Source organism: Copidosoma floridanum, unplaced genomic scaffold, assembly GCF_036245765.1.
Source record: "Copidosoma floridanum isolate Cflo_tuat_1 unplaced genomic scaffold, Cflo_Japanese_pri ptg000030l, whole genome shotgun sequence".
NCBI lineage: Eukaryota > Metazoa > Arthropoda > Insecta > Hymenoptera > Encyrtidae > Copidosoma > Copidosoma floridanum.
Genome location: NW_028321907.1, coordinates 10942893 through 10964377, shown reverse-complemented (window position 1 = coordinate 10964377; position 21485 = coordinate 10942893). Strand labels below are relative to the sequence as shown.

The following is a 21485-nucleotide window of genomic DNA, read 5'->3' as shown; positions in this document are numbered from 1 at the left end:
AAATTACAATACTCTTGACCTTTTACCATTAACTAATGAAAGAACAGCCCTTCAACTTTAGATTTCCAATAAACAGTTAACTTATATAATATGTACATAACAAGATTTGTGTTACAGAAATCGTAAATCACGATCAAATATACAAGTAAATTAATCAGTCGAAAAGAGACAACTGAAGAAAAAAGGTCTTAAAAAGAAGCAGCCACACGAAGAGTCTCCTAGGAATGGAGCATCGGATCTCACTAATTGAAAAATACATTTATTACAGAGATGTAAATTTTAAGTGTTATAAGTAAACAAAGAAGCCAACCTTCTGTGATCAAGTGAGATCCAATGCTCCATTCTTGTATGAGACTTTTCGTGTGACTGTGCTTTTTTTTCAGGCCTTTTTTCTTCGGTTGTCTCTTTAATGGACTGATTAATTTGTGCTTACATGAGTTAATGGTAAAAGGCCAAGAGTATTGTAATTTTATAAATATTGTCGATTTTATGAGCCATTTAAGATATGTAGAATATTGATAGTTTTGGAGGTCGATTTTTAGGTAAAAGATAAATTGTAAAGCAATTTAAATTAAGTGAGATCCAGTGCTCCATTCTTAGGAGACTTTTTGTGTGACTGTGCTTCCTTTTCAGGCCTTTTTTCTTCGGTTGTCTCTTTAATGGACTGATTAATTTGTGCTTACATGAGTTAATGGTAAAAGGTCTAGAGTATTGTAATTTTGTAAATATTGTCGATTTTCTGAGCCATATAAGATATGTAGAATATTGATGTAGAAACTTGCCGCAAGTAGCACAAAAAATGTCAACTTTTTATTATCTATCTATAAGATTCGTTGCGGCTGGTTTATAATTGATTAAACGGCTGTAATATAAGAAGTAATAATTATTTTGGATCAGCGCCATCTAGCGGTAGTGATTTTTTTGGCCAAAAATTGCTTCTGAAATTCTGAAGGAGAGCTTTAGGCAGCTTAGCCCTAGAGCCATTTAATTACTTATAAACCAGCCGCAACTCATGATGAAGCTATAAAATAAAAAAATAACGATATATGTGTTTTTGGCGGCAAGTTAAAAATCTATTTTTTACTGAAAAATTTATCTTTAAAAGTATAAATACATAGGAGTTCTAATTTTGGTAGAAAATAGATTGTTAACTTGCCGCCAAAAACACATGTATTGTTATTTTTTCATTTTATAGCTTCATTATGAGTTGCGGCTGGTTTATAATTGATTAAATGGCTCTTATCCTGAATGCTCTGATTGAGAATTTTAGGAGCCACTTTTGGCCAAAAAATAAAAACCGCTAGATGGCGCTGATCCACATAACTACTGCTATTTACAGCAAAGTCACTTTGATAATTACAAACCAGCCGCAACTAATCTTGCAGATAGATAATAAAAAGTTGACGTAGTTTGTGCTATTTGCGGCAAGTTTACAATCTATTTTTTACTCAAAAGTCGACCTCTATAAATAGAGATATTCATATGGTTTAATAAAATCGACCATATGGCATTACTTAGTAGTAATTACTTTAATTACTACACATAACTTTACGTACATCTTACACCGTGCTCTCTTTACCAGAATGATAAAATCAGAGGCTGTAAAGTTACGTATTAAGATTTTATCGCTGTTGACTGTCGTCTGCTATTTTAACTGGCCAGATTACGGAACAGAGCGCCAGTTAATTCAAGGTAGTTGACTTACCGACCTGATGGTAGCGTAGAGCGCAACCTTAAATTACTTGCTGGTGCAGACGATTGCGGAAAACACCCACTGACGGTCAACTCGAGATAAGATAGAGACCTGCAGTTCAAGCAAGTTTGCCAACTGTCGGTACATCAACAAAAATATCGGCCCTGCTATACCGACAGCTGACGCCACCGATGACTCTAATTGCGTGCTTCGAGCTTCGAGCTCCAATAACGCAATACAACCAACGCGTGGCATGTGTGCGTGTGGGGGATATTTGCTACCTTTTCTGCAGATTATTATTAAATTTTAGTATGCATGTGACCATCAATCCCGCACAGTATTGCGTATTTCGAAGCACGCAAATAAACCCTTCACGTCGGCGATTTTTGACATACTGTACATCTACATATACGCCTAGTGATTTACTGCTGCTAAAAATCCCTGGAATCTAGGGACTTTTTCAAGACGGTTCCCCTAGAAAATAGTTTGCATCAGTCCGCAAAATCCGCAACGCTAGATGGCGCTGATCCTAAAATACACTAGCTCCCTAGGGACCCTAGCGCGCTAGATTGGCCTAGGGATTTAGGGAATGCAAGTATGCAAGTACTCTAAAAAATCGTTCGTTTTGACAGACCAGCCGTTCAACAAGATGGTAAGCATCTCGTATTTTACAAAAATAGCAATCTTCAATGATCTGAATCATCCGTAACTTGTCAATAATTATTAAAAAGAAAAAGTAGTCGTCCAATGTTTATTCACTTGTTTTTCTATTCCAGTCGGCCCACAAGACGTTTATTATTAAGCGTAAGCTTGCCAAAAAGCTGAAGCAAAACAGGCCTATCCCGCAATGGGTTCGAATGCGCACAGGCAACACCATTAGGTAAACATTTACTTTTAATACTAGGCTTCAAATAAATGCATGTTGTGTTCATCTATTCTTAACTTATTTATTGATAATCGTGCGTAGTAATACCGCGGCTGCAATTGCCTGCATAAACGAATCCATTCTCAAAGAGGTTATGTTTCCAGTCAACACAGTAACATAACTAATTTTTTTTTAAACTTCTTTCGTGAAAATTTTTATGCTTCATTTTTGTTTGGACTCCCTAACTTGTTCTAAGATTTAAAGTCAGTGTAAAATTATTGCTTTAAGTATTCATTACACTGAAGTTTCATTATGTTGATTAATTTTGACAACATGTATGGTAATAGTAATTAAGTAGTGCTAAGTACTATTCGTTCAAACTTTTCATTTTGCTTTGTAGTATATCTAATTAATTTTGGAAGACAATTCCAGTAAAATAATTGATTTAAAAGCTTGTTTTTTTTTGTTTATGGTGGATCAAAATAGTCTTTCTCCTGAGTAATTTTAAATAAAGTATATCATTTGGAATGCATCCTAACGCGCGTTGTTATTGTAGGATTCAAAAGAAGTTATAAAATGCAATTTTATATTTTTCTAGGTACAATGCCAAGAGGCGTCACTGGAAGAGAACTAAGTTGAAGTTGTAAACAATATCACTGGTGTCATCAACTGGGAGACTTTTTTTTACTTAAATGTTCTGAAAACGATTTCATTGTCTTACACTACATTGAAAAAATAAATAAACTAATGTTTAAATAATTTTAATGATTTTTATTTCTATTGTAATTTACAAAGACTGAGGGATTCTGCGCTGTCGTAAACGCTCTTTGTAAGATTCCAAAGCTTCATCAGAAGTCTTGTAACCAAGTTTATAGTAATCTTTAGGTGGTTTACCTTCTTCTAGTCGTACAAAGTAATGGCAGAAAGTGTACCTTACTTCCCCAGCTTTACCTCGAGAGTGTCGCCTTTTTCCCTTGACTACAAAACCTTTGGTACAGAAGGATTCAGCTAAAACAAGAGTATTTTATGAGTAAACTCTTAATACTTTGATAATCTTTGCTTAAATCTATGTTAAATATTGCCTTAAAAGTTAATCAATCAAATTAAGCACAAAACCACCACTTACCAACCCACAAATTACTTTTGAATTCGACATTGTGCTCTTCTACTGCTAACTTTTGAGCCTCCAAAAGAGTTTCTTTTGCAATGGCTGCTCCTTTCTTTGCTACAAAGCTCAGTTGTTTTAGTGCTTCATCAATAGTCATTCCTCTCACAAACCAAGCTATGTATAACATTTTCTTTGGGGTATATCTTATATTGCATTTTCTATGGCACACAAACTATAAAATAATTATTAAATAAATTGTGTCAACGGTTAAATTGAATGTTTTAAATTTAAACTCACAGCAGGTCTCCTTTCCTCATCTAGTTCTTGTATAGGATACATTTTTTTATTATAATCAAGAAAATGCTGGGGTGTATTCATCTTAGGTATGTGAATGTATCTTTCCTGAACGTTTTGTTTTTTCTGAAGACATTGCAAAGACCCAAGAGCTCCAGTGATAGATTTGTTATTTAGCGTCAACCGTTGCAAGCCAACCACGATATTTCGCATCATTTTTTTTCTGCAATGCAAAAAACTCCATATTCATTCGCTGTCAAGAGCAAATGGTAAAACGTGGGGTTATATGAATAAAATAATAATTACCTGAGATAAGTTTTTTAAATTTATAAATATAATATTTCAGTGATGCTTCATAACTGGATAAATCGTTTTTTTAACCCAACAGTCACCACTTATTCCAGAACACGGGCCAAATTGTACAGTACACGTCTCTACGGAAATGTAAATAAACAAGTAAAATGACATTGAATCGGTAAGTATACCGATTATATATTAAACTGACACACAAATCCGACTCTTACATACTGGCTCTATGTATGGAAAATGAAGAAAACAAACGTAATAGTCTAATAATTAACAACGTATAATTACAAGAAACAACAATAACCAGTGTCACAAATGCTATACTCCAAAATAAAGTATAGGGTTGGTTGTGTATATATATGTTATGTTCGCCTAGCAGAAAAGTTTTCAGTTCAGCCGCGGTCAGCGGAATGAATTATGCGGATGTTGCACTTCGAAACAAATTAGTTTAATATAGCAATGGCATTGCTTGTCAACCTGTCCCGTCTTTTGGGATTCAGAGTACTTACTTCTGCAAAACACCTGGGCTCGGAATTTCTACCGAAACAAGCATCCTTGGGTGAGTTTTTTCAATACTTTCCGAGTTGCTGAAACATCATGTAAACAAGCGAGGATAACCTGTTTAATTTACCATTTGTTTAGTGTTGTGTGAGATTATTTTTTAAAATTATTTTTGTGTTATCAGTGCCAACTTTTTGGGACCAGCAGATCAGGAAGTACAGGAAATTGAGGAATGTGCCAACATCCTTACCATGGGCCAACAAATATCCAGAGTACCAATCTGAAGTTATAGATCCAACTGAGGAAGAGGAGAAACAAGCTGTTGGTAAGTACCACGCAAAATCAATTGTTCGCTTATTTTATTTTTGCTGAATCAATGATTTGGCATTGCAGAAGTGTGTGCAGAAATAAACAGACAAATAACAGAAGACAAGACTGGACGATTGTTTGCTGTTATACATGTAGCTGGTAAACAGTACAAGGTCACAGAAAGTGATCTTATTGTTGTCAGAGGCTACTGGCCTCCGAATCCTGGTGACAAAGTTACTTTGGAAAAGGTTTTGTTGCTAGGCAGTAAGGATTTCACACTACTTGGGAGGCCAATACTCAACAGAGAACTGGTTTCCATTGACGCCACCGTTATTGATAAGACGTTTTCACACACTGTTACCCACTTCAGATTTAGAAAACGGAAACAGTATCGTAGAATACACTGTAAGTACTTTCTGAGAGCTCAAAATTAATTTTATTAAAATGTAAATTAACATATTACTTTCTAGTAATGTAAATTGAACCTCAAAAAACGTGATTCTGTTTTAATATTCATGAAAGTATAATTTTGCAGTTGACAGATTCCAACAAACAATGCTGAGGATAAATACAATAAAGATTAATGGAAAAGTCGATCAAAAGTTAGAATTTGAAGGTCTTGATAGAATTTATTAGAATCAAATTATTTTCTAGAATTTGTATTGGAAATGAATTTTTCACTGCTAAGTAATAGTATATTATACTTCAAGGAGATAAAAGTAAAAAATATGCTCTATATCACGTAATTATGCTGTCATAGTTGATACAGAATGACAGTGGTGTTTGTACAGTTGCTTGTGCAGACAAGAAATCAATTTTTTCACCCTCAGGATAACTAACGAATTTTTATATGTACATTACATGTATTGTAATAATAAGAACGATTTATTGTGAAAAAAACATTTAATGAACAACTTGTAAATAAAGAAATTTTTTTATGTAAATTAATCGTGTTAGATAATGTATGATTATTTTTAAAAATTAAAAAACTTATTGATACATTTGTTTTTGGAAGGACACCTTACATATACTCCATATATATATTTTATATATCCATGTGTATATGTATTCTTAAATACTACGTTTTTCCCCTCTATACAATAATTGTAATAACAATTTTAGATTTGATAATTTTTTAGAAAAAAAAAAAGAAAAACTACTGTCACGCATCAATGCATAAAATATAATCACAAAAAAACAAATATTTACTCTTTCATAAAGCATCTCTAACGGCTACAAAATATATGTGATATAAATTTTCTTGATTTCATAAATCTTCAACAGTCTAAGCCGAGAGATCTAACAAAATATGCTTTGGTAAAACAAAAGCGACTCGATATCTTCTTGAATTCAGCCTGCAGTTATATATAATGTATAGTTTGACTCCATTTATAACAGGACTGATGATTATGAAAATTTTCGTCAAAAATACATGTAAGTTGTAAATCACCAGACTTACATACACAATATAAATAATCTCTCATGTGTAATCTATAAAAAATCTATAAATACATAATTCTCTTAGATTGTAGCACTTGATTACGTCTCGAGTTATAGGAAGGCACAACCTTTCATTTATGAATCACGATTATTGTAGATATAGCTGCTTACTTATGTTGATCACTGTTACTACTATTGTTCTTAATAGGGACGAATTGCACGGTGTCACCTACTTTGATAGCCTGACATGCATATATTTCACCTGGCGAAATATCCTTGGTTGGGATTCGCGTCAATATCGGCACGTTTGGTCTTGTCGTCGTGCTTGTCGACGTAGCTGTTACTGCTACTGGTTTCATGGATGCCAGTTTAATTTTTATATCCTCGTGCGAAACAGGCACGAGCTTTTTCAAATCCAGCTTTGAAAGTTTAACGAACTTTGGAGTTTTTTGTTGAAGCGCAATTGGCGTAATCTTTAATTCCAGTGGTACATTTATCCGTACTGTACCGATCGGCGTCACGTTAATGTTACTAATGTTACTGCTTTGCGGTTCACTGACTAGATTATCATTTCTGACTATTGGAAGAATAGTGATTAAGTTGCTTGATTCGTTGGATACCGCTGGAGTGGTTTCTACTACGTTTGAATCCTTGGCTTTTGGAGGACTGTCTTCAATTTTCGTTGGAGAAATGCACGAGTCAGAACTGTGTCTCGGAAAAAGAGTAGTGCAAACCTTTGGCTTATTTTCGCTAAATTTCATCCGTTTGTACTCCATTTCAACGACTCGGAATAATGGATCGTCTTGGTACTTGATACTTGGACCATTGCCGCGAGTTGAGTTAAAACACGGTGAACTATAAGTTCGCTCCAATTTGCTGTCTGATGTAATGGATTTTTCGTTCAATAATTAAATAAAATTTTGAAAATGACAAAATATTTTGATCATGCAATACCTGAACCAAAGAGTTTTTTTTTTTTTGGCTCTCGTTTGTTCCCAGATGGGGTACTCGAGAACAGTCTACCAGCAATTCTACTTGAATGACGAGTTCCAGAGGACCTAGGATTTCTTTTACTTGGTGTACTCATTCCAACCAATGGCTGAGTTTCTATAAATTAGGTAAGAAATTGAATTAAAATCTTTTCAAGTGAAATAAATTTAATTCAATTATTCGTTGCTTACCAATGTCATAATTAATGCAATCAACAGTAGGTCCAGTATATTTGAAAATAGGTTTTCGAAGAAAGCAATTATACATGTCAACTTTCTCTATAAGTCCAATGGCTAACAAAACATTGGCAATGTCATAAAGTCTTCTAACTTTAGTCTTACACTTTGGTGGACACGGAGTTTTCGTTGCATCTACAGAATCTGCTTCATTAAATAAAACTTGAGCTGCTATGTCCAAATTTATAACACCGTTCTGTAAAAATGAATATTCAATTGTAAGAAAAATGAAACAAAAATTAAAATCATGGCCAAAACAATGTTTACCTTTAAGGAAACCAAAAAGAGCATCACAAATTTTTTGCACATTAGTCCTAAGCTTTTGTCTTCTTTGACCGAGTTATCGGGCGAAGTGTTATTAACAACTGGACTCTGAGGAACCATTGATTTTGCAGGTGAACTGTTGCAGGAATGACAAGAAGCTTCAATGTATGCTCTACGGACTTTTTGTATCTCTTGAATTTGCTTCTCCAGTCCAAGCTCGATGGCTGACATCTTTAATTTTGCCAAAGTAAGAGGCAAACGCGACTGTCCATGCCAGTGGTACAGATTTTTCCCAGCCTTCGAAGCCATCTCTAAGCTTTCCAAGACGTTTATGATATCGTATATCCTTCTTTTCTCCGTTCCTAAAGCTTTAACGGTTGTGTTCAAAGAAATTTCCTTCTTTACATTTTCTTGGACTACCAGAGGAAACAAATTTAAAAACCTGGAAACCAAAATTATTTGCATGCATAAGTTCAGTGAACAAACTATGAACTGTTTGGCAACCTCAATAAACAACGCGAGCCTCATTAATGAAAACTAAAAAAATCTCGTACAAATATAGCACTCAACTCCGAAATGTATTGTTTACCCACGGATTTAGGCGAATACAAGTAAGTTTTAATTCATAAAACGACCTATCAGAGATCAGCATGCTTACTTATTGCACAATAGGGTCAGTGACTTTTCCTTCCTCGGCAGTAGCTTGGTGCAGCCGGAATCCTGTTGCTGGGCAGGCGGAGGATCATCCAGCACCTGTTGTACCGTGCTCTCCTCGTCTGCACGACCGATACCACTGCTAGAGGATGATTCCTTGTACGGGCTGTTCAGGCTGGTCGCCAGCGCGGTAAGGAGCCGGAGATTCGCGGTGGGAGAGTCGGGATTCGAGTTGCCCAACTCGCCGAGGATCCTGCGCTCGGGGGTCTTCGTTGGCGTCCTCTGTTGTTCCTCCGACATTGCTGATGTGGACGATGTGCATAAGCACTGCGAAGGAGGATGATCTCTCTCCCGCGGGAGAGGTGTGTGTGGGCACTTTCTATAAGTGGCTTAATGTGTGTATAGGTCTACAGGTATGTGTGTTTTGTTTAGGTATTAGGTACCCTGAACTGGACCAGTACACTGGAGTCTGGACTACTGGTATGTATAATACCTAGTGCCACTACTGCCTGATGATGATGATGATGACGATGGACTCTCGTGTCTCAATAGACTGCAGGGACGCCGGTATATAGGCTATACACTTGTGCCAAAAAGATAACAGCAGCTGACGACAAATAATTCGCGCATTCCCGCGGCTTTTGTAACATTAACATTAATTCCTCCGCCTCTTTTTTCCCTCGCGCTTTTTCTACCTGATGGCTCTCAAGCTCAAGTATTTGATATCCACGTCTTATCCTCACACAAATGCACATCACAAGTCTATTTCGGAGTCGGGCAGTATAGGTATAGCAAAGCACGCATCGCATCATTCGCATCGACCACATTTCGTACTCACGATATATATATATACACCACCAACACTCTAGTAAGAAGTACTTCTCATTGTCACCATTTTTCTTCTGAAGTAAAGTTTTATATTACTGTACATTACCTTCAAAGTGCACAGAGAGGCCGCAGAGAAAGCAGTTATTTCTAAAACTGTTTGGAATAAGGAAAAAAAAAATTTTTTTTTTAAGCAGATAAAGTTGTTGATTATACTTAAAATTTTGTTAAAAAGTATTAAAATCATAAGAAAATTATTTCTCATTACGAAATCTCGAATCCCCATCATCAGGTGTGTGATTTAAAATGCGCGCGCTTGTAAGCAGACGGAGCAAAAAGCAAAAAAAAAAAAAAAGTTTTACTGAAGCGCCATCTCTAAATATTGTACATTTTGTGTCTATTTTCATTTTGAGTGATTTTGTTATTGATACAGGTTGATATACTTGGTTTTTTGCGTAGGTATAGTCAGAGATGTTGGTGTGTTCCTGACGATGACAAGAGTTGCGTGATTAATTTGTTGTAATCATTTTAATACTTTATTTTTCGTTGTTTTTTTTGCCCCACTCAATTGATTTAATTTGGCCAGTCGCGTGTGCGCGTCTAGTGTCTCGTTAGGCTACAATTAGGCTGTTTACGCGTTAGTTTGGACATAATATGAACCGGTTTGATGATCCAAATATTTTGAGAGGAAGAAAGCCTTTTGTCGCAATGAACGGTGAGTGTTTTTGAATATCAAGAGATCTCTCCTTGTACTTAGCTTTTTCTCGGGTCCTTCAGTGTTTTTTGCTCGTATCTGTGATTGAGCTAACCTTAACCTTAACTTATTGCGTTTGTTGTGTAAACAAACATTCTTACTCATCTAAGTGTCACCAATAAATATAGTGATTTTTTTTTAAATTTCTTTATAAACGTCTTTTATATTAACGTTTGCATTTGCAGGAGTACCAGAAACGGATGACCAGCAGCGGATGCGTTTTCAAGTTGAGTTGGAGTTTGTTCAGTGTCTAGCAAATCCAAATTACTTGAATTGTAAGCACTAAATAATTTATTTTCCAAGTAACCGCTGTGTTCAAATGAATTTTCATTCTAGTGAATTCAATTTCACTCAATTTATTCTCTTCTGCTTTCGTTTCGTTTGTTTTTCTGATAGTAGTCATTTCTTGGCATTTCTCGTAATTCAAATCTATTTTGAAAGGATTATTTGTACAAAAAGAAAAGTCAAAACATAACACAAGTTTTGAGCAATATTGTATCTCTTACAGTCTTAGCTCAGCGTGGCTATTTCAAGGATTCAACATTTATCAATTATTTAAAGTACTTATTGTACTGGAAAGAGCCAGAGTATGCAAAATACTTGAAGTACCCAATGTGTCTGTACTTTCTTGATCTTCTGCAATACGAGCATTTTAGACGAGAAGTGGTTAGTTCACAGTGTACCAAGTTCATTGATGATCAGCAAATTCTGCTCTGGCAACACTACACGAGAAAGCGCACAAGGCTCTTGCAGACAGCCGCCGAACAAGTACCACCAAACATTCAACAAAATAATGGAGTTGCCAAACCATAGGTGCTCCAAATTATTATAGACTTAATAAGTGTGGCTATATTGTTTATTTTCTGGTATGGTGGATAAAATGACAATGAAAAGCCTTAATAACTCATGAGCACTATGTTTTTAACTTTGTTCTTAAGAATTGTGTGGCTTGACAAGGTCATTGAGTTCTTCTGTGATATTTCACTAATAAAGCTGTTTTTATATATTTATTAAAAAATAGCCGAGGACACTTAATTTAAAAAAAAAAAAAAAAAAAAATTCGCTAATAATTTATAAAATCATGAATGTTCTTACTTCTAGAGTAATAAAAAAAAAAAATTTTGTATAAGTTTAAAATTCATTCAGGTTGATTTTTATTCCTTATCAGCCATTAACACGTACCTTATCTTCAACATCCTCTTTCAATTCCATCATTCCCTTAGAAATATGTTAATTATTAAGTATCCTTGTACAATGAATTGAAACAGAATATGAGTTAAAAGTCAACTATTAGTCTGTAATCATAATACTTGGTGATTAATCTGTGCCATCCACTTTTGTTCCAAGGTTGGATCAAATCAACGCAACTGGTTACATTTTTTCTTCACAGTTCAAGTAAAAAGTGTTAGTACATAAAATTAAATCTAACATCTACATTCATTTGTTACAATCGTTACATGTAAAAAAAAAAGAAATAAATAGCAACAAATATCTAAAAAAAAAAAAAAAAAAAAGATTATAGCAGCACATTTAAAAGCTACTACAGTTATAGGAATGACTTGTTGGAAAAAAGTATAGTATATTACATTTTTACACATACGCTGCTGTTGCACGCACTTTGGTTACTCAGCCACATAACAACGTTTATGTTCCATACAATGTATGTACATATGTAAATATTTACAATCGCGAGGAGTCATCGAGCTTCGAAACAAGAGACCAACGTCCCACCCAACGCAAATGGACGCATTCCCCCCTTGCGTTCTATGTCTATGGAGCTTCGGTGTCGAGGTCCGTGGAATGCTCTTGAAAATTATTCGTGTGTCGTTTGGCTTTTTCGTCATCGTCTTTGCCATCACCGATGCTCCCGACGAGTTCCCTGGCTTCTTCCGCGGTGTCCGGCAAAACGGCGCGCAAAGTCTCCGGAAGAGACAGAACCAACAGACCCGAGCAGATGCACGTGACGCCAATCACGACTCGCCCAAGCTCCTACATGTGAACATTTTATTTTTTTAAATTTAAAATACACTTTCAACAAAGGAAAAAAAGAAAAAAAGGTTTTACTCACAGGCACGAATCTATTGAGCTTGAGGATAAAGGGCATGAGGAGGCCTCCCATCATTTCAGCGCCTATGCACAACCCGACCCCGGTAGCTCGCGAGGTCGTCGGCAACAGTTCGATCATTACCAATCGAAGGATGAAGAAGGAGACGATGTTGACGATTCGACCGATCACAACTGCCGCTAGTTTCGCCGTGGCTGTGGAGAATAAGTATATAAAGTATTATTTTTAATTTTATGATCAATTTAACCCATCAGAATGCGAAGAAAAGTAAAAAAAATCGGCAAGACTTACCGAGCCACATGAGGGGCGACCTGTCGTCGGCGTTGAAAGAGATGACCGCGATGGCCACGCAGACCGCACCAGCGAGGATCTGCCCGATGCTGAGGCCCCAGCGCCTGCCGCAGCGCGACGTGGCCAACAGGTAGCTCAGCACGAAAGTACCGATCTCCATTGCCGCGGCCAAGCTCAGGGACACGTGGCGCTCGGAGCTCAACTTCTGGGGCATGCTTACCAGACTGTGGAACGCTATCGAGGACGCGAACCTGCAAGCATTGTTTCACTCATTTCTTTTTTTTTCTTTTTCTTGTCTGTGTTTGCAGGAGAGGCACAGAATAAAATGTCAACAGTACCCACCACGCAAACATAAGAAGCACGCAGGTACGGCCGATGAACCTCCTCCTGAGAAACCCGGCCATTCCGCTCCGGCTGCCCTGTTGTGGAGTCGTCTCTCTGCTCGTCACGGGCGAGTATCCCCCAAGGGGTGGTATTGGCTCGTCGCTCTTGTCACCCCCTCGAGGACGGCTCTTGTCATCGGTGACTACGATCGTCGGTGCCCTGCTCGCTTCTTCGTCGGCTGAAACAGCATGTCGATCCATTTATTCCCTGGACCACAAAACTGTACGCGCAATGTGCACAAAATGTTACCTCGCTCCTGTTCGGCCGTCGACAGTAGGTTCAAGGACTCGTGTAGCGATTTCTCGAGATCGGCGCACTTGGCGTCGTCGCTCGTCACCCGCGTCGTCGTCCTCGTGGTCTTTGCTTTCCTCTTGGGCTTGAGCGGTGTCTCTTTGCCATCGCTACGAGTCTTCCTGTCGCTCAAGCCCAACAAGCTGTTGTACTTGCTCATCCTCTCGAGGAGCAGTTGCGCGTCTATCGTCTTGCCCTTGGCTATCAGCCAGCGTGGAGATTCCGGGATCAGCCTGCAATTGGCGCTACGTTATGGTTTATTGACCTTGATTGTTTTTTCTTTGTTACCCACGAACCATATGTAGAGGACGGTTATGGCGGTGGGCACGCACGATATGAGCTGGAGGATCCGCCAGTCGGGAATGAAGTAGCTGAAGCCCGAGATGAGCATCAGACCGAGGGATCGTATCGAGAGGACGACCAGGGCGACGAGGGTCCTGTACTTGGCAGGGAAGAGCTCCATGCACAGGATGAACGTGCAGCTCTCGAGGCCCTGCATGAAGAAGCCTTGCAGACCCCGGAACACCAGGAACAGCTGGTACTTCTGTTTACACGTGTTCATTATTTTATTTAAATGGACTTTTAAGTTGTGACAAAAGGTAAAAAGTATACATCCATCACCCTCTTCAATATAATAGTAAAACAAATTATATCATATACATATACAATAAATCTCACCTCGACGATATTGAGGGCCACGGCTAGAGCACCCTGGGCGTAGAGACACACAGCAAGTACAGGCAGCCTACCGAGCCTGTCGGCTAAAAAACCGGCGACCAGGCCCCCTAGCAGCAACCCAGCGAAGTAGAGCTCGCTAAGTGCCCGGAGCAGATGGGCCCGTTCGCACACGAGTTGCCACTCGGTGACGACGCTGCTGCGCTCCGGGGACGGGCTCATCATCATCATCATCGAGCTCGACCCGTGCAGGAGAAAGTGCTGCTGCGACTCGAACAGGTAGCCGCCGGCACAACTGACGCCGGCCGGCAAACACCCGTACGTGCGGTTGCTCACGTTCGACACATCCGTGCTCGCGCCACCGCTCTCCTCCTGCAATCGTTTACACATGGTAAAATACATGGTACTGTAGCGTGGGTGGGGTGTGCGTTTCTTATGGTAACGCGGAAGGACGGACAAGCTGAGGTGTATATACATATGTATACTTAGGAGGGCCTACGTGAAAAACGCAACGTCCACGCGCGTCTCTGTTAGATTATTGGCCTTTAATCGGTACATACTATACATAAGCTCCACGGTAGGAGTGGTAGGACACATGCATGCACATCGTACACACACACACTTCCCCGCTCATGCCTATATACACATGCGATCCGTTATATGTTCTCGATGGGGGTACACTGTACAAATGTATATGTATACACATATGGTGCGGGTGTAATACTTATATACCATTAGATTGTATTGGGAGTTATTTATTGGCCAGTGTAGCTATAGACGATTGATAAGAGGATGTATTTATGGCTCGGTAATATCGCGAGGCTTGGCTTTTTTTGAAGCTCTCCTACGAGTACCAGTCCTCGAGGAGAAAGATAATTTATTTTGGGAGCTCGTTTGTTCTGGCATGTAATCAAGACCGGAGAGTAAGTATCGATTTATTCTTTTTCTTTTTTCTTTGAAAAAAAAAAAAAAAAACAAAAGAGAATCTCGATTACTAAACAGATGAGGCGCCTAAATTTGGATATTCTCGTTGCAGTTGATTTTCTTGGGGTTATATGTCTAGAAAACCATAGGTTGGAAAAAAAAGATATCTAAATCACAATTACAACAAACTGTACGCGAGAGAGCCTTACCTTATTATTATTATTATTATTATTGTTATTTTCCTTTAATCAATGCAAATAGGTATATAATTATATGCTTGTGGATTTTCGAATTCATGTGATTTACGATACCTTGAAAATTGATTGGCGTTGTTCTAAAAGCACTCGTAGTGTTCGATTATTTGGTGATTTTTTTACAAAACGTAAAGATTATTTAATGAGGTTCGTCGATACAAAACTGACATACGTAGTTATTACATGGGTTATTATATTATGTGACGAACAAATGTAGGTAGATTTAGTACCAGTTCCCATTGTTCACTTACAAAAATAAATACAGTGAAAAGAGGTAGGGGGGACCATTTGTCATCGAGTCCGGGCTTAAAACACGTTCCGCATAACAAGTATGTTATCACGGAAAAAAAAAATTCAAGATTTACGCGTACGCCACTCCGGGTTGACGGGACTGTGACACAAATGTAAAAGGTGTATACCCTACGATTTTTTTTTTTTTTTTTTTTTTTTATCATCGCGTTTACTATCGACGATTTTGACGACTTTATTCGTCTTGCTCTCGCAGGCGCGAAGTTTCACAGTGAAGAGAGGCAGTTTATTTTATCGCGTTCATTGTACAGTCACGAGTTTTCCTTTGAATCGACACTTTTATTCGTCCGATATAATGTCAAATATAAAAGAAATCTTTTTGCACGGAATACCGGTACAGTATTTATCTCGGTAAAAGCCACGGCACAACGTGACTCAGGCACTGCATTGAATACGCATTAGTCGTGGTATTGAAATTCCTAATGCTAAATAGGACCATTTGCATGCGTAACTGTAATTAAAAGATACGGCAAATGTATATATAGAAACAGCGACACGCTTTCCGTTTTTTTTTTTCAATCGTCGAGATATTTCACAATTGATTCCGCGATAGCCGAACGCAGTGGAACTGTGTGCTCAGTTGTAACCAAGGAATGGCCATGCCGGTCTCATTGCGTTTGTTGTTTTTTGCTCTATGCGTGGTAGCGATAATGATTATTGCTTTTCTGGAAGAATCGAAGAAAGAAAAAAAATGAATGATCCATTGTGGGAATAAAAATCAAGCATTTCAATTGCAAAAGAAGCGCGCAAGTTTTTCTTCATTGATAATCCCAATTGCGAAGGTATGCAGATATTTCTACATCTTTTTTTCTTTTTTTTTTTTTATTTTCATGAAAAATCTCTAACAAAAATTGATTCTAACGAAGTGAATCGGCTAATCTCGCCACCCTCGGGTATCGAGCGCAAGATTAATGAGGATCTATATACGTATATATTGGACTTGATTCAAACGAAACAAAGAGCCCGAATTCAATGCGGTCAATTGACAAGCTTTGGCATACGCGTCTCGTTTCCACGTATTTTGTCACGGGGGAGAAAAAAAAATAAACAATTATTTGTAACATGTATACGTGCATACAACAAGAAAAAGGTCGAGATTATTAACGAGCCGATCGCTCGTTTGGTCATATATAACACGATATGTGTATGTATGTATGTACCTGATCGTGAGCCACGAAAATTTCACGGCCGTAAGTTCCATTGGCCGAAAACTTGTAAGCTCATAGCGTCTTTTGTCAAACCGTTTCCTTCGATGGCTCTAGTCGCGTTTTTACATCAGACACAAGTTAGATCGGACAAATCCCAACGAGCCCGGAATCAGGACTCTCCACGCACGTCGGTGTAACGATACGTGAGAACCAAACCCAATAACGCGCCGAACACAAAGGAGCCGCGCACCGACAGTGTATAACCCAGGAATCGGCAGTAGCTCATCCAAGACCTTCGAGTGAGTATATACGTATACATGTATCGCCGTCGCACTGGAATTTCAGCGAGAAGCACAACGCTCGCATCTGCAGTCCTGTCACATCTTACGTGATATACAATGGAATTCACGTCCATGCATGTGCGTATATACACGCGCGCTTTCTAATGCCGATCGACACATTCGCTCTTCTATCGCGTCGGGTATGTTTACCGATTTTTCTTGGCTATACGGTTACTTTCGTATTGGTCTTTGGGGACTTGGGAAGAGCTTTTACTCGTGTATACCTTTTTGCGCTGGTGTACAGGTACAGCGATCGGTAACGGGATCGATGGACTCGCCGAACGGTGGAGGTGCGGTGCAGATCGATCGGTAACCCCTACGTATACAATCGTTATGTATCATCGTAACTGATGTTGAATACCGAAGCCTACGAACAGTGGCATTTTCATTGGCACTTTCTCGCTGTCGACACTAAATGGATCAATGCGTCGAGGGAGGAGTAGGAGGAGGATCGAAAAATCGCGGGACCACCCAGAGCCCATCGTCGCGCTGTACGACATATAAACGCGCCTCTGTCTTTTATTGATAATGTACTGTTATATGCCTTTTGAATACGTTTTGGCGAGCTTACATTTCTAATCGTGAGATCAGAGTTAAATTGCCGATCCTTCTCGGGTTGATTTTGCGAATGGGTGTGCTATCGGCACGACGTGCGTGCAATGCAGATGCATGTAAGCTATTTTTTTTTTTTTTTTTTTGCGCTACCGCAGCAGTCGATGAAGATTGCCTTATTTTACACTACCGTGTGTATCTCTGAAGACAATCGTATGCGGAATGAGCGTGAGAAATTTTTTTTTTTTTTCTTCGATTTTCTTGGAAAATTGCGCAATGTAGCGAGTGAATATTGTTCGGATGAATAAACGAGATGATTACCGTTCGATCGGGATTTCTTTCGTCATTTACTCGGCGGTTACTCGGGCATTCGCTGCGCGTAATTTAAAATGTTATTTCAATTATATTACAGTAGAACTAAAAAAATGAAGCGACAATCTTGTTGACGCGCGTTACGTGAAATTGGATGAATTTGAAAATTACCGATTGAAACAAACGCTGATGTTATCGTCAAACATGTCTGCGGTGTATAAGTATACGTACTTGGGATAAGCGCCAATATATAATCGATGAGGAAACGCTTGCCAGCCGGCATCCATACATCTTGGATAAACACGAGATACGCCGCACGTGAGCGCGTGGAGAAAAAAAAAAAATTACAGCTTACAAGCGCGAGTTTGCGCGCATTGATCACGCTTTCGTTGAAAACGCGAGGAAAATGTGCGTGTTGCATATATATATGACTGATAAAGTTCTCTTGTTTTCGTTACATTATCACCGATGGGATTCACAAATGCGAATTAAAAAAAAAAAGAGAGAGAGGGAGAGAAAGAGACGTGAGGAAGAACCTTCTCAATTCATTTCAGTCGCTATCTTATGTGCACACGTGTGGCCATTGAACAAAAATAATCGTTAATCAAACAAACTATTGGCAATAAAACAAAAGTAGGTTTGTATGGTGTGAGAAAAAAAAAAACTTTCACTCACCTGGCAGTAAAATTTCGGTGTGTATTTGTAAAATATCGATAACGCGTGGCTCATCGCCACCGTGATGAGGTTGACCGACAGCAGTAACGCCGTAAGGATCTGGTAGCCGCCTACTCTGACCTCCTCGGCCTTCATCTTGTATACAATCTTCGTTAAATTACGCGATGACCAAACAAAGTATGAGTAAAGTTGTATGTATGTAAGGAGTCCAAAACTGTAATGTATTTACGTGTCTGTCGCGTTTTTAAATCGCCACCTCCGCGGGGAGAACAATACGACTGCCGCGCATGGGGGATCGGCAGCCTGTCTGTTGCGGATCGGTAACGAGTGCGAGCGACAACAGCTTCGATCCTCGGCTTACCGGCACATTTTGAGCAAATAAACGATTTTTTTCGTATAGGCAAAAAAAAACAAAAAAAAAAAACAAAGATCGGTATGCACGAGAAAACTCGGTACACCAGGAGAGGAGCGAGGAGAGTTCACGTGTAGGTACTACCCCGGCGACGTTGGACTACGCACTGAGAACCGAGAGGACAGAAGCTACCACGCGCGCATTCAGAGTCCGGCAAGCTGCAGGCGAGCCTGTAAGAAAAAAAGAGAGAGAGAGAGAGGAGACACGTCGGGAAGCGCCGGCGTGTGATGATGTACGCGAGCGTGTCTTCCCCTTTTTTTTCTCTTATATCTTTGCCTCCTCCACCCACACTTTCCCTCTACTGTGCCTATCATCATAAATTATTGTACGCGCACAAGAACGACCCCACTGTGTGGGCTCACCTGCTGGCTCCACAACCGATCGTTACAGCCATTGGGGTATCGTCTCGTGGTGGAGATGAATGTTGTTGTTACCCTTTTTTTTTTCCTCCCTCCTCGGTTGTAACACTTTGTAATGGGCCATTACAGCGGTGGCAAACAAAACGGCATTGTTCGACTTTCGTCACCGGATGGCTTGGTTTTCATTCGAGCGACGCGTCGGCTTGACCATGTAAGAAAAATGTTCATGGAATTTTTTTTTTGTTCTTCACGTCTCTGCACGTGAAAGAAAAAAATTAAGAAATCTATTTGTTCAATTATTGAGATGTATGTTAATTAACCGATTCATCCTTTACAACTGCTAATTCCATCGGATTCCACTGTCCAAATATACCCCGACTACACGATCACTCGCTCATCGCACTCAAACGGAAGCTGTAACATTAAGTAATCCAAATCACCAGAAATCGACCATATAAGAGCGCCATCGGCGTCACACTCCTATTTCCGCCAAAGACCGTGTGACCATACACTCATTCCATCCGCAAGCTCTTCCGTCATATACAAAAAATAACAACTAGCCGCGAGAAGTCGTAAATCCAAAGTTTCGCAGAAAACAAATGACGCGCGCGTCCATCCATTTTCTCAATGCTATATAGGCTTAGGTACCCACACACACGTTGCAAATTGAGAGAAAAAGCTCTTTTCCCCGTACATGTATATATTTTCTTGACTGATCTCTCGAACCATCAGCGAAAAACAAAACAAAAAAAAGCAATGGCACGTGGGATAAGCCTTGTCAGGGATAAATCAACAATTGCGTACATTTGTCATCTCGAAGGTCTATGAACTGCAAAACCAAATGTTATACCGCGTTAGTAGTTTTTTCGAAAAAATTCGGGTGTATTTTTGGAAATGACGAGCTTGCGCCGCTCTCCGGCCGAGTGTTGTTTCTCCTGATGCTCGGTAATGATGCGTGGGTGCGGATGCATTAATTTTGGTTTTATGGAGAGAGTTAGGCGAGTCGGTAAAAGTGAATCACCATGTTTTTTTTTTTTTGTTTTTTTTTGAGGTTTCCGTGGGATTAATTTTTTATTAAATTTTATCGACAAATTTGTGCGGTTGTTGTTATATGTATATTTGCTTTTTAATGCTCCTTTATTTCATTAAGTTCGGCAAAAACAATATATTTGTTGACTTGTTGTGTCATCTTTCCAAAAATTGAATTTTACATGCAATTTATCTCTTTTTACTTGTTTGACATTTTTACACCACTAATTGCAGTAATGTGAATAACATTAAAATACAAGTGCAAATGCAAATTAAAAAATTGAATCCATGCAGTATTGTTAAATTAGTACTAGTTAGGAAATGAAAGTCAAACTGTACATTAAAAAATTTTTCTAAAACAATAAAATCGATGATTGGCACACTAACATGGGCTTTTGTTCTCAAATTGAATTTTTTAAAGTTACAATTCAACATAAATATATTTAACGGCAGTAAATTTGAGCTTATTATAAATGAAAACTAAATGACGAAAATTCTGCCAGACACAATCCAAGAATTTTATTTTTTAATTTTTTTTTTTTTTTCATAAGAAACATAAATACTTATACATTAGTCCTGTCATTCGCATTCTTTTGTAGCGTATTTTTACGCGGTCAAACATACCTTTTTATAGCTTCTTCTGTACACGCGTTAAAGTCACCAATAAACAGCGTCAACATTGACCAACACAATCATCATATATTGTTATTTATTTCTCTTGAGGCACGACTATTCCACAAGAGTGACAAGAGATTTTTTTCACGCGGCAAAATTTGTAAAGAGATATTTTAATACCCACCAGTAATGGAAAAAAAAAAAAAAAAAATTGTTCACTGAATGTACGAGGGTCGTTATACATTACTTAATGTTATTTATGATTTTTTGAAAGCCATTATATGCCGTGATGATATTGACACTAGTAATTAATTTTTTCATCCTAAATGAACAATGCTTTTTAGGAAATATTGTTTTTTTTACCTGAAATCTTTTGCCACGTAAGTAAAATATTTGTAAAAAAAAAAAATAAATAAATAAATAGCTCACTTGCTACACCCCCGCACGCACTCAAAACACAAAACAGCGAGCGACGAATCCAATTGCGTCATTATAGCCACAGCCAATTGAAGCGCGTTTTTTTGCATCTCCCACACAAACACCGCGTGCCTCTTCGTGAGTTTGAGAAAGAGGAAAAGGAACTAGGAGGAGGTGGAGTTATAGTTGGATG

At 38.5% G+C, this 21485-nt stretch overlaps 6 protein-coding genes across 9 annotated transcripts; 3 read left to right on the top strand and 3 right to left on the bottom strand.

Moving 5' to 3' along the window:
• The first annotated feature begins 2254 nt into the window (after positions 1 to 2254).
• RpL39 (ribosomal protein L39) lies at positions 2255 to 3317 on the top strand. The gene is made up of 3 exons (XM_023392090.2): positions 2255 to 2345; positions 2470 to 2573; positions 3157 to 3317. Exons 1-3 carry the CDS (start codon positions 2283 to 2285, stop codon positions 3203 to 3205), a joined length of 216 nt encoding a protein of 71 aa, XP_023247858.2. The 5' UTR covers positions 2255 to 2282; the 3' UTR covers positions 3206 to 3317.
• A 28-nt stretch (positions 3318 to 3345) lies between these two features.
• mRpL22 (mitochondrial ribosomal protein L22) lies at positions 3346 to 4600 on the bottom strand. Of its 4 annotated transcripts, none has more exons than XM_089596252.1 (5): positions 4466 to 4600; positions 4267 to 4394; positions 3964 to 4183; positions 3685 to 3898; positions 3346 to 3566 (listed from the first exon to the last, which is right to left on the bottom strand). In XM_089596252.1, exons 3-5 carry the CDS (start codon positions 4174 to 4176, stop codon positions 3346 to 3348), a joined length of 648 nt encoding a protein of 215 aa, XP_089452378.1. In that variant the 5' UTR covers positions 4177 to 4183; positions 4267 to 4394; positions 4466 to 4600. The 4 variants fall into 4 exon arrangements, with proteins under 4 accessions (XP_089452378.1, XP_089452375.1, XP_089452377.1 ...); XM_089596249.1 differs by having other exon boundaries at positions 4485 to 4600; XM_089596251.1 differs by having other exon boundaries at positions 4489 to 4600.
• A 67-nt stretch (positions 4601 to 4667) lies between these two features.
• Positions 4668 to 6020, top strand: mRpL21 (mitochondrial ribosomal protein L21). The gene is made up of 4 exons (XM_014349375.2): positions 4668 to 4825; positions 4952 to 5092; positions 5161 to 5481; positions 5612 to 6020. The coding sequence occupies exons 1-4, from the start codon at positions 4726 to 4728 to the stop codon at positions 5710 to 5712; spliced, it is 663 nt and encodes a 220-aa protein (XP_014204861.2). The 5' UTR covers positions 4668 to 4725; the 3' UTR covers positions 5713 to 6020.
• A 201-nt stretch (positions 6021 to 6221) lies between these two features.
• LOC106636829 (transcription factor E2F7-like) lies at positions 6222 to 9439 on the bottom strand. Its single transcript, XM_014349359.3, has 5 exons — positions 8665 to 9439; positions 8010 to 8448; positions 7698 to 7938; positions 7471 to 7623; positions 6222 to 7396 (listed from the first exon to the last, which is right to left on the bottom strand). The coding sequence occupies exons 1-5, from the start codon at positions 8958 to 8960 to the stop codon at positions 6684 to 6686; spliced, it is 1842 nt and encodes a 613-aa protein (XP_014204845.2). The 5' UTR covers positions 8961 to 9439; the 3' UTR covers positions 6222 to 6683.
• Positions 9440 to 9907: 468 nt separating this feature from the next.
• On the top strand, positions 9908 to 11380 carry MED31 (mediator complex subunit 31). Its single transcript, XM_014349363.3, has 3 exons — positions 9908 to 10200; positions 10425 to 10514; positions 10748 to 11380. Exons 1-3 carry the CDS (start codon positions 10140 to 10142, stop codon positions 11050 to 11052), a joined length of 456 nt encoding a protein of 151 aa, XP_014204849.2. The 5' UTR covers positions 9908 to 10139; the 3' UTR covers positions 11053 to 11380.
• A 408-nt stretch (positions 11381 to 11788) lies between these two features.
• LOC106636830 (solute carrier family 22 member 3) lies at positions 11789 to 19021 on the bottom strand. Its single transcript, XM_014349360.2, has 8 exons — positions 18461 to 19021; positions 13949 to 14317; positions 13567 to 13814; positions 13229 to 13503; positions 12938 to 13157; positions 12596 to 12846; positions 12308 to 12498; positions 11789 to 12228 (listed from the first exon to the last, which is right to left on the bottom strand). Exons 1-8 carry the CDS (start codon positions 18593 to 18595, stop codon positions 12010 to 12012), a joined length of 1908 nt encoding a protein of 635 aa, XP_014204846.2. The 5' UTR covers positions 18596 to 19021; the 3' UTR covers positions 11789 to 12009.
• Between the last annotated feature and the right edge of the window lie 2464 nt (positions 19022 to 21485).